The following is a 14,429-nucleotide window of genomic DNA, read 5'->3' on the forward strand; positions in this document are numbered from 1 at the left end:
CCGCTGACTGCACAGACCTATAGACCGTGGCTCCTCCCATAGACCCCAGTATAAAGGCGATTGGAGGCACAGCCCCTTCCTCAGTCCAGGATGTTGTGCGGTGGTCACTTGCTGCTTGTGCTTTCTTCCAGCCAATAAAAGCCTACCTTAACCCATGTCTCAGAGTTATTGATGGTGCATCACATGGCTTCCCTTAAATGCTAACAAGAGTAATTGAGTTATATACAGTTTCACCAGAATGACATTGTGTTTTACCTTCCTGGCACAGTTCCTCCAACTGACTCACTTCAGAATCATCCTACTCCTTAGTTTTGCTTTAACCATAGAGACATGACTTCAGCCAGTGTACTGAGTCAGATTATTGTAATTCAAGTGCATGATCTAATTTGACATCACCACACAATACTACTTAACAAGGTAATCTGGTCTTTTACCTCATTATCATCTGTGCTACCTTACAATATTCAAATATCCCCTTTTCCTTTATTTTTACAGTAATGACAATATTTTTAAAGAACTTGGTTGTAAAATGCTTTAGAAAGACTTCAGGTAAAGAGCCATTGTGAAAAGATCAATTGGTGAAACTGAATTCTTAGAATCAGTAATTTTTGTGTAGGCATGTTTTTTACCTCTCTCCCTTTGCTCTGTTCCTTTTAAAGCACAACTCACAGTTTCTAGTTTTGACAAACAATTTTATCATTCATTTTGGATGTGAAGAGAATAAAATAAAGGATATCAGAATCAGGATTATTACTATCAACATATGCAATGAAATGGGTTGATTTGTAGCGGCAGTACAGTGGAAGACATAAAAATTATTATTATATGTTGCAACATATGGAAAACAGTGTTAAAGACAAATAATGAGGAAGTGTTCATGGGCCATTCAGAAATTTGCTGGTGGAGGGGTGGAAGCTGCTTTTAAAATGCTGAGTGGTTTTCGGGCTCCTGTTGGTAGTAATATGAAGAATGCATGTCCCAGATGGTGAGAGTTTTTAATGGTGAATGTTGTCTTCTTGAGGCACTGCCTCTTGAAGATGTCCTCAAAGGCTGGGTTGAGTTGTGCTCCTGATAGTTCTAACTGAGTCTACAACCCCCTCCAGCCTCTTGCAATCCTGTCCATTGTAGGTTCCATACCAAAATGTGATGCAACCAGTGAGATTGCTCTTCACCATTCATATATAGAAATTTGCAAGTCTTTGGAGAAATCCTAAATATCCTCAAACTTCAGATGAGGTAGATTGAGTAAGTTGTTAACACTGAAATAAAGGAATGGCCATGACCTACTTCCATTGCCGAACAGATACAAGGGTATGATTTTAAAAGGCAAACACGAGGAAATCTGCAGATGCTGGAAATTCAAGCAACATACACAAAATGCTGGTGGAACGCAGCAGGCCAGGCAGCATCTATAGGGAGAAGCAATGTTGACGTTTCGGGCCGAGACCCTTCGTCCGGACGTCAGGGTCCTGACGAAGGGTCTCGGCCCAGAACATCGACAGTGCTTCTCCCTATAGATGCTGCCTGGCCTGCTGCGTTCCACCAGCGTTTTGTGTGTGTTGCAAGGGTATGATTGGCTGTTTCCTGTCTCTGTATCTCAGGTCAAAGATCCTGAATCAGCACATTGACCAGAAAGGTTAACATCTTTTCTCTTTCTACAGATGCTGATTATTCCCAGTGTATTATAAGGCCATTAGATATAGGAGTGGCATTAGGCCATTCAGCCCATAGAGTCTGCTCTGCCATTCAACCATGACTGATTGATATCCCTCTCAACCCCATTCTCCTGCCTTCTCCCCATAACGAGCACAGTGGTTAGAGGGGAGCAGATGGACGTTATTTATTTAGATTTCCAGAGGCATTCGATAAAGTGCTGCATAAAAGACTTATCCCTAAGATAATGATGCATAGAGTTGGGGGTGATGTATTAGCATGGAAAGTGGATTGGTTAACCAATAGAAAGCAGAGAGTTGGGATACATGGGTGTTACTCTGGTTGGCAATCAGTGGTGAGCAGTGTCTCGCAGGGGTCAGTGCTGGGCCCGCAACTGTTTACCATATACATTAATGATCTGGAAGAGGAGAACTGAGTGTCGTGTATCTAAGTTTGCTGATGATACTAGATTGAATGAAAAAGCAAATTGTGCAGAAGATACGGAGAGCCTGCAGAGAGATATAAGTAGGTTAAGTGAGTTGACGAGGGTCTGATAGATGGAGTACAATGTTGGTAAATGCAAGGTCATCCACTTTGGAAGGAAAAAAGAAAGAGCAAATTATTAATAAAGTGGTAAAAAAATTGCAGCATGCTGCTCCGCAGGGGGACTTGGGAGTGCTTGTGCACGAATCACAACAGGTTGGTTTGCAGATACAGCAGGCTAGTAAGAAGGCAAATGGAATGTTGGCCTTCATTGCTAGAGGAATTGAATTTAAAAGCGGGGGGGCGGGGGTCATGCTGCAACTGTACAAGGTACTGGTGAGGCCGCACCTGGAGTACTGCGTGCAGTTCTGGTTTCCTTACATGAGGAAGGATATACTGGCTTTGGAGGCAGTGCAGAGGAGGTTCACCAGGTTGATTCCAGAGATGAGGTGGCCAGACTATGAGGAAAGGTTGAGTTGCCTGTGACTGTACTCACTGGAATTCAGTAGAATGAGAGGAGATCTTATAGAAACATATAAAATTATGAAAGGGATAGATAAGGTAGAGGCAGGAAAGTTGTTTCCACTGGTAGGTGAGATTAGAACTAGGGGACATAGCCTCAAGATTCAAAGGAGTAGATTTAGGACTGAGATGAGCAAGAACTGCTTTTCCCAGACAGTGGTGAATCTGTGGAATTCTCTGCCCAATGAAGCAGTGGAGGCTACCTCAGTAAATATATTTAGACAAGGTTGGATAGATTTTTGCATAGTGGGGAATTAAGGGTTATGGGGAGAAGGCAGGTAGGTGAAGATGAATCCATGGCCAGATCAGCCATGATCTTATTCAATGGCGGAGCAGGCTTAACGCGCAGATGGCCTACTCCAGCTCCTATTTCTTATGTTCTTACAACCTTTGACACCCTTTCTAATCAAGAGCCTATCAACCTCCAATTTTAATATACCAAATGACTTGGCCTCCAAAGCAGTCCGTGGCAATAAATTCCACAGATTCACTACCCTCTAGCTAAATAAATTCCTCCTCATCTCTGTTCTATAGGGATGTCCTTCTATTCTGTGGCTATGCCCTCTGGTCCCAGACTGCCCCACTATAGGAAACATCCTCTCCACATCTACTCTATCTAGGCCTTTCGATATTTGATAGGTTTGAATTATGTTCCCCCCATTCTTCTAAACCGGGGGTCGGCAACCTGCGGCTCCCGAGCCATTTGTGGCTCTTTCACCTCTGTGCTGCGGCTCCCTGTGGCTTTGGGAAATAATTGGTCAGTATTTAATTAAAATGTATTTTATGTTAGTTTGTTAGCTTTTGAAATGTAATTATGGTGATCTTGTACATTTCCTGCCACATCCGAAACGGCTCACAATTAGCCGGCATTCCGGCTAAGGGAGATAGCCTACGGGGGTTTGTGAGTACGCGTCTTTTGCAGCATCTGCGTCCATGGGGGCTGGGTTGAGGGAGGCTTAAAAGCAAGGCTGTTTAGTTCGAATAAAGCTATCTTTGACTGCAGTTTACTGACACCGCTACAACGTGTTTTTATCGCTGGCTGTCCAGACGGAAGGTGCTGAAACGCTTTGTCGCGTGTCTGGAAGAAGTGAAAACTTTCCTGGGCAGCAAAGGGCTCACCTTTCCTGAGCTGGAACAGCCAGAGTGGCTGGAAAAGCTACACTTCATGGTAGACATGACAGCGCACCTGAACACGCTGAACACAGCTCTTCAGGGGAAAGGACGTACAGCCCTGCACACGTTGGAGGATGTTTTGGCATTCGAGCGCAAGTTGACAGTGCTTGCCAGAGATTTACAGAAAGGCACTTTGTCTCACTTCCCCAATTTGAGAGAGTTCAAACAAGGTCACGACATGATAATTTCGGAGTATTTACATTCTGCAATCATCGCAATGCAAACATCGTTTGGGAAACGCTTCTGTGAGTTCAGAGAGGAAAAAAACACATTATCCTTCCCGGTCACTCCCTTAAGCATCGATCCTTCCCTACTGAATACGACTGCATTGGCAGGTGTGAGTCAACCTGATCTTGAGATGGAACTGGCCGACATAGCCGACAAAGACATATGGGTGTCCAAGTTTAGACGCTTGACAGCAGACCTTGAAGATGTTGCCCGTCAGAAGGCCGTTCTTGCTCAGAAACACAAATGGAGTGATATTGAAAACCTCACAGATGACAGCTTGCGATCCTGTGTAAAGATGAAGGTGACATCATACAGCCCTGATGTGCAGACGCTGTGCGCTGAGGTCCAGGAGCAGAAATCCCATTAACCAAGTATGATAAATATTTTAATTGCCTATTATTTTACTTATATTCATATTTTTTCATAGTTCAGTGAAATAGTCCTTTCATTTTTCAGGATGACAGCTGGCTGACGTTATTTTTGGTTTGCTGCTGGCGGAAAATTTAAGTTCGGCGTTTTTCATAAATACAAGAAGGACTCAAATAGACATTGAATATTTTACTTAAAAGTAACTTTCAACCCAACGTCTTTTTTTCGGAGTTCAAAATGTTTTTGTTGCATGCAGAAATGTAATTTCGTTTTCTCTGCAGGAGTTCATCAATTTCATAAATGCAACACATTATAGTTTGTTTATACATAGCATAAAGGCAAAAAAAAACGTTGTATGCAGTGTTATTTCATTTTAAATGTCAAACGGGTTTTGCGGCTCCCAGTGTTTTCTTTTCTGTGGGAAACGGGTCCAAGTGGCTCTTTCAGTGGTAAAGGTTGCTGACCCCTGTTCTAAACTCTAGTGAGCACAGACCCAGAGCCATCAAACACTCCTCACAGGTTAACCCTTTCATTCCTGGAATCTCGTGAACAACACCCCCACCCCTGGAACCCTCTCCAGTGCCAACATGTCTTTTCTTTTCTTAGATAAAGGGCTCAAAATTGCTCTGGATACTCCAAGTGCGGTCTGAGTAACGTCTTATAAAGCTTCAGCATCACATCAAAACCACTACAGTTTCTGCAGATGCGGAGTCAGATGAAGGGTCTTGGCCTAAATCATCCACTGTTAATTTATTTTTATAGATGCTGCCTGACCTGCTGAGTTCCTCCAGCATTTTCAATGTTGTTAAGCATTGCATCCTTGCTTTTAAAATTCTTGTCCTCTCAAAATTGATTCTAACATTACTCTTGCCTTCCTTATCACTGCCTCAGCCTGCAAGGAACCCTTAGGGAATCTGCAACAGAACTCCTAAGTCCCTTTACACTTCTGATTTCTGAACTTTTTTCCCCATTTAGAGGATAATCTATGCCTTTACTCCTGCTACCAAAGTGCACGATCATACACGTCACTACACTATATTCCAACCTTACTTCTTCGCCCATTCTCCTAATCTGTCTAAGTCCTTCTGCAGACTCCCCACTTCCTCAACACTACCTGCCCCTCCACTTATCTTGGCATCATCCACAAACTTCGCCATATATTGTCTCAATTTCATATTTTCTTCGATGTTTCTGTTATATTTGACATATATTAGACCCAACCTGATCTGTTTTGAATTTTAGGATTACAGTATCCAAATAAATTTGTTTTTTGATAAAACCCCATTAAAAAAAATCAGGATATTTACAATCCAACTACCTGTAATTTAATCGAATCCCGCAATCCAGGACAAAATTCGGTCTCTCGCCAGTTGATGGCGTGTCAAGTCCACCCCCATTGCCACCAGGTTCCTCCAACGGTTTGAATCATGGGAACCCTTTCCACTGGACTTTGCTCTTGTTCAAACCTCAATTGCGAAAGCTTGGTGGAAGTTGCAAGAGTTTTCTTCTGACTCGGAAACCAGATGTAAGTTTTAAAAAATTGGGGTAAATGATAAATTACAAAAGACATAAGCAACTGCCTTCCTGTTGATATGTGATTTCACCTGTCTCAGGTGAAAAGGACTGGGAATTATTTTTTTATATATAACTAAGCGTTTGAGACGAAAGTTAAGCTGCAAAATGGGATGTCGATGTTTAATGTTGTGGAGACGCTGCCCAGCGTGACCAGCGCTCGTCCTCCCCGAGCTCTTGGCCGTTGGGTTGGCATCGCGTGCCCGGCCGTTGGTGCCACTAGGCGAGGGGTAGGGCAGGGCACTGGGTGGAGATTTGGGCGGAAGACGGCTTCATTCGACGATACCGACGCGGATAGCCGTAACCTGAGGGAGATCACAGCGTTTCTGACTGAAATGTTACACCACTTTACCGATCGGTTTGGTAAGTAGCTGTACTAAGTAGCTATAGCGACGCTTTACTTCCAAATGTTTGACACGGCCAACCAAGTTTAGTGCTGGGCTGGAGGGACTTCTACCGAGCTACTACTGCCTGTGTATTTCTTCTGCTGTGGTCAGTCAGCTTCCAGTGTTTGGATTGGTCTGACAGTTGTACTGAGATATGCAATAGTAGACGTGGACCCATTTAGTTGTGACTTATTTGACCAACCACTCGCCACCAAATCAAAAATTTATGGGTTCAGGACCATTCCAGGAGGTTTGAACGCAAAAGAAAATCCAGCTGAGATTCCAGTGCGCGACAGAGTGGGTGTGTTACATTATCAAAGATGTTCCTGTTCTAATAAAATACTGAATTGTCTTGTTCTGTCAGATAAATTAGAAAGTTTCTAGGGGCACAAAATTGACAAAGTTTGATGACTCTATACTGCTGACATGCAAAAACAATTAAGCTAGACTTTTCTTGCATTGTCCTATCTATCACCACTACAATCTGTGGTAGTGAACCTAGACTTTTCCAAAAAATGTTTTCACTTGTGTCACCTTTTGTTCTTTTGCCAATCACCTTCGCTCTTTATCCTTTGATTCTTGGCCACTCTGTTGATGGGAATAATTTCTACTTGGCTAGTCTAACATACATTTAAATAACTGTCAGAGAACCTTGTGACTTCTTTCCCAGTAAGTTTTGTTTCTCCAGTCTACCACATAAGGCAGAAAGAGACTCACTTGACATTGAACTAGTTTTGGTAAATCTAAAAGGCACCTGCCTGCCTGTGGCACCTTTCAATGCTTTATGAAAATCCAAATACACACTAGATCTATAGAATGTGCTTTTGTAGAATTTGCTTTCTAGATCCTGGAGAAGACTCAAACTAATTTTTCTAAATTGATTTATCTTTAATAAAACCACATTGATTTATTGTATTAAGCTTTTCTAAATCACCAACGAGTTCTTCCATGATAATAGACCCCAGCACATTGGTAGCAATACGTAGGAAGGAAATTAGGCAAATTGGACGCATGATATCTTTGACATATCGGTTGAAGGAGAATCCTAGTAGCAAATGGATAACCAGGGAGAGATTGTAGGGACTTTGAGCTGCAAGAGATGCATGAAGTTTTAAGTGGATACAGTACTTCTCCTTGTATTTACTGTAGAGAAAGTAACAACACAGTAGCACAGCAGTATAAGGCTTTACACCGCCAGTAATCACAAGATTGAGTTTCAACTGCCGCTGTCTGTAAAGGGTTTGTATGTTCTCCCCATGACTGCATGAGTTTCTTCACACATTCCAAAGATACGGGTAAGGGTTAGTAAGTTGTAGGCGTGCAATATTGGCACCAAAAGGATGGTGAAGCTTGCACGCTGTCCCCTGCACATCCTTGGTCTGTGATGGTCATTGATGCAACTAACACATTTCACTGTATGTTTAAGGTAGCACTGTAGCCTAGCAGTTAGCAAAACACTATTATAGCACCAGCAGCTCAGATTCAATTCTGCCGCTGTCTCTAAGGAGTTTGTACATTCTCCCTGTGACCATGTGAGTTTCCTCCGGGTGCTCTAGTTTCCTTTCACACTCCAAAGATATATGGGTGGTAGGTTAATTGGTCACATGAGTATAATTGGGCAGTGCAGAACAGGCTTGTTGGGCTGTAAATAGAAAGTGATAAAAATTAGGGACTTTACGGAAGTGATGCCTGGGAATATATTAATTATGTGAAAATGGAAGTATTAGCAATGTTGAGGTGCATAAAGATGGATAAACCCATGGGTCCTGATCAAATGCCCCCTAAGCCATTATAGGAAGCAAAGAAAGAAATTGTTGAGGCTCTGGCAGAGATTTTTGAACCTTCCCTAGCTATAGTACATGCGAGATACTAGAAAATTGGAAGGTGGTTAATGTTATGCTTTTTTATTTAAAAAGGACTGCAGGGACGAGCCAGTATTCTTCAGGCTGGTAACCCTAACTTCCATAGTGGAAAAGTTACTAGAGGATATCTGAAAGATGTGATCTATCTGCACTTGGAAAGACAAAGAGCTGATTAGGGATAGTCAGCATCCTTTTGTGTGTGGGAAGTCATGCCACTCAAATTTGCTTGAGTATTTTGAGGAGGAAATAAGGGCAGTACAGTAGATGTTGTCTACTTGGACTTTAGCAAGGATTTTGATAATATCTGGCATCATACGCTGGCTCTGAAGGGGAGATCACTGGACAGTTTACACTGGACAATTGGATATAAAATTGATTTGGTCATAGTGGATGGCTGTTTTTTTTCAACTGGAGGCCCATAAACAGCAGTGTACCTACTCCTGCTGCTTGGATTTCCAACATCTGCAGAGTTCCTTTGTTTTTGCTATTTCTTATGTTCTTATTTTTGTAGAAGCTCAGTTGTTGCCTTTTACCCGAGACTACTACTGCAAAAGTAGTGCTTCTGTTAGCATGTCAGACAGTATGGAAACAAGCTTCATGGCCCACTGAATCCAAAGATGAAAGTACATTTATTATCAAAGTACATATATGACAACATATACAACCCTGAGATTCATTTTCATATTCAATAAATTCAATAACCATAATAGAATTAATGAAAGACTGTACCAACAGGGTGGACAACCAGAGTACTAGAAACAACAAACTGTGCAAAAAGACAATACAAAAAGAAAGCAAAAAAAAAAGCAATAAATATGGAGAATATGAGATGAAGAGTCTTTGAAAGTGAGTCCATAAGTTGTGGGAACAGTTCAGTGAAGGGGTGAGTGAAGGTGAGTGAAGTTATCCCTACTGGTTCGAGAGCCTGGTGGTTGAGGGGTAATAACTGTTCCTGAACCTGATGGTATGGGTCCTAAGGCTCCTGTACCTCCTTCCAGATGGCAGCAGTGAGAAGAGAACATGGCCAGGGTATTGGGGGTGGTGGTGGTGTCCTTGATAATGGATGCTGCTTTCCAGCGACAGTATTCTGTATAGATGTGCTCAATGGTGGAATGGGCTTTAACCATGATGGACTGGCTGTATCCACTACTTTTAGTTGGCTTTTCCATACAAAGGCATTGGTGTTTCCAAACCAGGCTGTGACGCAATTAGTTACTCTCCAACTAGTCAGGACGAAGGGTCTCAGCCCAAAACGTCGACAGTGCTTCTTCCTATAGATGCTGCCTGGCCAGCTGTGTTCCAGCAGCATTTTGTGTGTGTTGTCCTTATAATGCTCTGGCTGTTCATTAGTGATGAGACCTGGGTAGTGGCAGGAAGTTCAGTAGTCTCACGGCCTGTGCGAGGAAGCTATTTCTCATCTTAACTGTAACTGTCCTAATGCTGTGGTAGCTCCTGCCTGATGGTAGGGCGTCAAAGAGATTGTGGGATGGATGGGAGGGATCCTTGACAAAGCTAAGGGCTCTGCATACACAGTGCTCCTCATAAATAATGCAGATGGGTGGAAGAGAGACTCCAAATATCCTCTCAGCAGTCCTTGCAACAGACTTCACACAGACTAAAGTTCTGCAGGTTAGGCTAATGAATGAACCATGTTGTTAGTTTAGATGTAATTGTGGAATTCGCAGCAGTGGCACCAGATAGCAAACTGGAGTAGAATTTCCCTCAGTGATCCTCACCAGAGAAGAACTGAGCACAATTAACTTAAAGTATTGTGAATCTGAGGCTTTCCAAACTGTTCTGTAGTAAATACACAATGGGAGTACTGAGTTTTTAAAAAACTTTACTGCAAAAGAATGCCAATTTCGCTGACCTGGTAAATTTATACTATCTTTCAGCTCCTCCACTTGCCCAAAACCTTGATTTTACTCTAGACTGTAATTTATTTATTTACTTATTTATTTTTCTTCTGTATTATGTTGAACATTGAACTGCTGCTGCTAAGTTAACAAATTCCATGACTCATGCCGGTAATAATAAATCTGATTCTGATTCTCTGTTCATAGGAACAAATTCTGACCATTGCTCTGACTGATTACATCACATCTTTGACTTTTGTCCTATATTTCTTCTGGATTTTGCTTTCTTTTTGTGTGTACATGATTTGTGTATATCAGGCCAAAGAGTAAAATAACTTTTAACTGTGAGCATTTAAAACTCTTAAACTCCAATTTGAAAAGAGCATTTCTATTGTAGAAGTGGAACTTCTCTAACAAATAGCTTTGGTTGTTAAACCTAGATTTGCAAAAGAATGCTGTTTTCTGGATTTCAGTTTGGCATTCAACACTATTGTCTCACAGACCCTGGTAAGCAAACTCCTACTCCACAATGTAAATCTACACTGTGCATCTCTGTGTTGGACTATCTAACCAACAGACCTCAGATAATCAGGATGCACAATTGCTCCTCCCTCTCCATCATCCTCAACATGGTTCCCTTCCAACCCCCCCACCAGGGCGGTGTGCTGAGCCCACTGCTGTACACTCTGCTCACACATGACTGCACGGCCAAACACCTGACTAATCACATTGTCAAGTTTTCCAATGACACAACAGTGGTGGGGTTTACCAACAACAATGATGAGATGGCCAAAAGAGAGGCAGTGGAAGAGCTCGAGGACTGCTGCCAAGCAAATAACCTTTTCCTCAATGTCAACAAGACAAAAGGAGATGGTCATCAATTTCAGGAGAACCTGCACCATTCACACCCCTCTTTACATCGTGGCACAGCAGTGGAAACTCCGGAGTCCATATTTTACACGACCTCTGATGGTCCCTCAACACATTGCACAAAATCAAGGATGCTCTCTAATGCCTCTACTTTCTGAGGAGGCTGAAGAGCACTGGACTAAGCACATTAATACTCATGTCCTTCTACAGATGCTTAGTAGAGAGCATCCTAACAGGCTGCTTCATTGCTTGGTATGCAAACTGCACTGCGGCAGACTAGAAAGCTCTGCAATGGGTAGTCAAAACTGTCCAATGTATCACCGGCACCAGACCTACTCACCATCAAGGACATACATACAGAAAAGTGTTAGGAAAAGGCCAGCAATATCCTGAAGGATCCCACCCACCTTACTCATGGACTGTTTGTCCCACTTTCACCAGGGTGGAAACAACATACCACCAGGTTCAGAAATAGTTACTTCCCCAAGCAGTAATACTGATCAACACTTCCACTTCCACCCACTAACTGACCCACAACCACAACATTATCATTTCCTGTCAGTAATCTTATGTACAGAGACTCCTGTACCTAGCCAATCTATATACAGTTTATAAGTTATCTTATATATTTATCTTTATTTATTAGTATGTTCTTTATCTTATTGTGTTTTAATTTGTGCTGTATTGGATCTGGAGTAATAATGATTTTGTTCTCCTTTATACTTCTGAGCTGGAAGTTACATTAAACAATCTTGAATCTTGAAGAGGTACTGATATTTGTAAATTGTTCGTTTCAACCATGAAATAATTCCTCAACTTAAATCTTCATTTATATGTCACATTTTGGAGCTTATTAACTGACTTAACTCTGGCAAGTTGAGTAGTAGAATGGGAATGTCTAAAAAAAAGGAGGCCCTCATTATGTATTTATGTCAGTAAATTGGAATACTACGCCCAGCCACAGTAATTGAATGTGAAGCTGCAGGGTCTGTAAAAGTTTCATTTGGTGCAGAGAAATTAACAGCAAATAGACTTCTTGGTGTAGTGAAAAAAATTATCTGAAATTTAGATTAACAACCATTTGAAATCTGTAAGTCTCATTGGGAGTGAGTCACTGTTTGATGTAATGTGAGAAAGTGACATCTTACCAGGTGGGAGCCACTTGAAAACAGCAAGTCCTGTCAAGAGTGAATCATTATTTGAGCCAGTAAAAAGAAAGGAGGTGTAAGTAGACTGACCATTGGTGGAATGGCCATTGTGTGAGTGAGGTAGTGTTATAGTGGTTTGGCTTTGCCTCAGCACGTTTGGGCAAGAACAGGGTTTGGCAAGCACAGACAAAGGCTCTAATTTAGTTTCTACTATTTTTCCCTCTTCTAGTAACAGCTAGTGCACTGAGAATGAGTCTTGAGTAAGTGGTATGCTTCTTGTGTGAGATTGGGAATTTTGGGAGATCCCTCGTCCCCCTGATCACTACACCTGCATGAAGTGCACCCAGCTGCAGCTCCTTAGAAACTGTTAAGAAACTGGAACTGCAGCTTGATGATGTTCAGCTCACACAGGAGAATGAGCTACAGAGAGGTAGTCACCCTTAGTTTACAGGAGGTAGGTACCTGGGTGACTGTCAAGAGAGGGAAAGAGAATCCCCGTGGCCATTCCACTTAATAATAAGTATACTGCTTTAAATACTGTTGGAGTGGACCACCTACCAGGGAGAAGCGACAGCGAACAGGTCTCTGGCCCTGAGTTTGGTCTGTGGCTCAGAAGGGAGTGTTGGGGGGGAGGGGGTGGAGAAGAAGAGGTGAGCTGTAGTGATATGGGATTTGTTGGTTAAGGAAACAGAAAACAGGTTCTGTGATGAGAGTGAGACTCTCAGATGGTTTATTGCCTCCCAGGTGCCAGGGTCAGGGACATCTTGGATGGAGACAACAGGGTTCTTAAGTGGGAGAATGAACAGCCAGAGGTCATGGTCCATGTTGATACCAATGACGTGGACAGGATGGGTAACGGGGTCCTGCAAAGTGAGTTCAGGGAGTTAGGTGCTAAGTTATAAAGGACAGGACTTCCACAGTTGTGATCTCAGAATTGTTACCTGTGCCACATGATAGTGAGGCCAGAAGCAGGAAGATCATATTCTTTAACACATGGCTAAGGAGTTGGTGTAGGAGGGAGGGTTTCAGATTTTTGGATCATTAGGCTCTCTTTCAGGGAAAGTGGGTTATATACAGAAGGGACAGTTTGTAGCTGAATTGGAAGGAGACTGATATTCTTGGGAGAAAGTTTGCTAACGATGCACAGGCGGCTTTAAAGTAAGGTTACAGAAGGTTGGGAACCAGAGCATCAGGATAGATATGGAGTGGTTCAGAAGAAAGATGTCATTAAGTCTACAAGGTCAGGAATCATAAGGTTGAGCATGGTGGCACAAATGTTCTGAGCTGCATGTATTTCAATGAAAGGAGTATTGGAAAGGCGGATGAGCTTAGACTATGGATCAGCATGTGGAGTTATTGTAGTTATAAGTGAGACTTGGTTGCAGGAAGGGCAGGACTGGCAGCTCAGTGTTCCAGGGTTCCACTGTTTTAGATGTAATAGAGTGGGAGGGATTAAAAGGGGAGGAGTGGTATTACTAGTCAGGGGAAATGTCATGGCAGTGCTCAGGCAGGACAGACTGGAGAGTTCATCTAGTGAAGGTAGAGTTGAAGAATAAGAAAGGTATGACCATATTAATGGAATTATATTATAGCCTGCCCAACTGTCCATAGGATCTGGAGCAGCAAATTTGTAGAGAGATTGCAGACTGTTGTAAGAAACTAAAGGCTGTGATAGCAGGTGATTTTAGCTTTCCACTGTTACGAATGTGCCACAACTCTGAGGGGCCGAAGGGTACAAAATAGCCCCCTCCTTTTTGAGAATCGCACGATCACTATTAAGTCAGTTCAGGAGACCCAGGAAATGAGAGAAAGACATGCAGAATCCTCAAAGAGTTTGGAATGTGTCCTGGCCTCCGAAAGGCGGAACCATTGATAACGGCTATTGTCTCTTGGAGACGGAATTGTGTATTGGATACTGTACGATTCTTCAAAGCCCCCAGGCAATGAACCGGGGGGGAGGGGGGTTGATGGAGGGATTGCATCATCCCAATCTGATTGACATCTGAGACCCTGTGAGTCAGGATAAAAGAGGGTCTGTGGGAACAGCCCCTCAGACGCACCAGAAGAAATGCTAGAATTCCTGTAACAGCGTAATAGTGAAGCCGGTGGAAAAAGCCCACATGTGTCCCTTTCCATTTGCCTTGGAATCGGTGGGTCTTGCCACGGAAGCACAGCTTTAGCTAACAACAACAGGGAAATCAGTCCCCCAACGACTCTCGAAGGATTGACCTCATAAAAGGAATGGGCAAGTTTAACTCTCTCTCTTGACTCCAACCAAAGGCTGCAGCCTGCAGCTTGAATGAACTA

At 42.7% G+C, this 14,429-nt stretch overlaps 2 protein-coding genes across 6 annotated transcripts in view; both read left to right on the plus strand.

The window, feature by feature from the left end:
• The first annotated feature begins 3,370 nt into the window (after positions 1-3,370).
• LOC132405797 (general transcription factor II-I repeat domain-containing protein 2-like) lies at positions 3,371-4,640 on the plus strand. Of its 2 annotated transcripts, none has more exons than XM_059990797.1 (2): positions 3,371-4,430; positions 4,516-4,640. In XM_059990797.1, the coding sequence occupies exon 1, from the start codon at positions 3,824-3,826 to the stop codon at positions 4,424-4,426; it is 603 nt and encodes a 200-aa protein (XP_059846780.1). In that variant the 5' UTR covers positions 3,371-3,823; the 3' UTR covers positions 4,427-4,430; positions 4,516-4,640. The 2 variants fall into 2 exon arrangements, with proteins under 2 accessions (XP_059846780.1, XP_059846779.1); XM_059990796.1 differs by having other exon boundaries at positions 4,500-4,639.
• Positions 4,641-5,855: 1,215 nt separating this feature from the next.
• Positions 5,856-14,429, plus strand: part of si:ch211-129c21.1 (uncharacterized protein LOC563087 homolog) — a 75,346-nt gene continuing 66,772 nt past the window's right edge. For 2 of the 4 annotated variants that reach the window (XM_059991280.1, XM_059991277.1), the window contains exon 1: positions 5,856-5,953. The gene's annotated coding sequence lies outside the window, so the exon portion shown is untranslated. Of the gene's footprint in view, positions 5,954-6,057; positions 6,364-14,429 lie in introns of those variants that run through there. The other 2 variants (XM_059991279.1, XM_059991278.1) reach the window with 2 other exon arrangements.

The sequence above is a fragment of the Hypanus sabinus genome, chromosome 16, assembly GCF_030144855.1.
Source record: "Hypanus sabinus isolate sHypSab1 chromosome 16, sHypSab1.hap1, whole genome shotgun sequence".
Taxonomy (NCBI): Eukaryota; Metazoa; Chordata; class Chondrichthyes; order Myliobatiformes; family Dasyatidae; genus Hypanus; species Hypanus sabinus.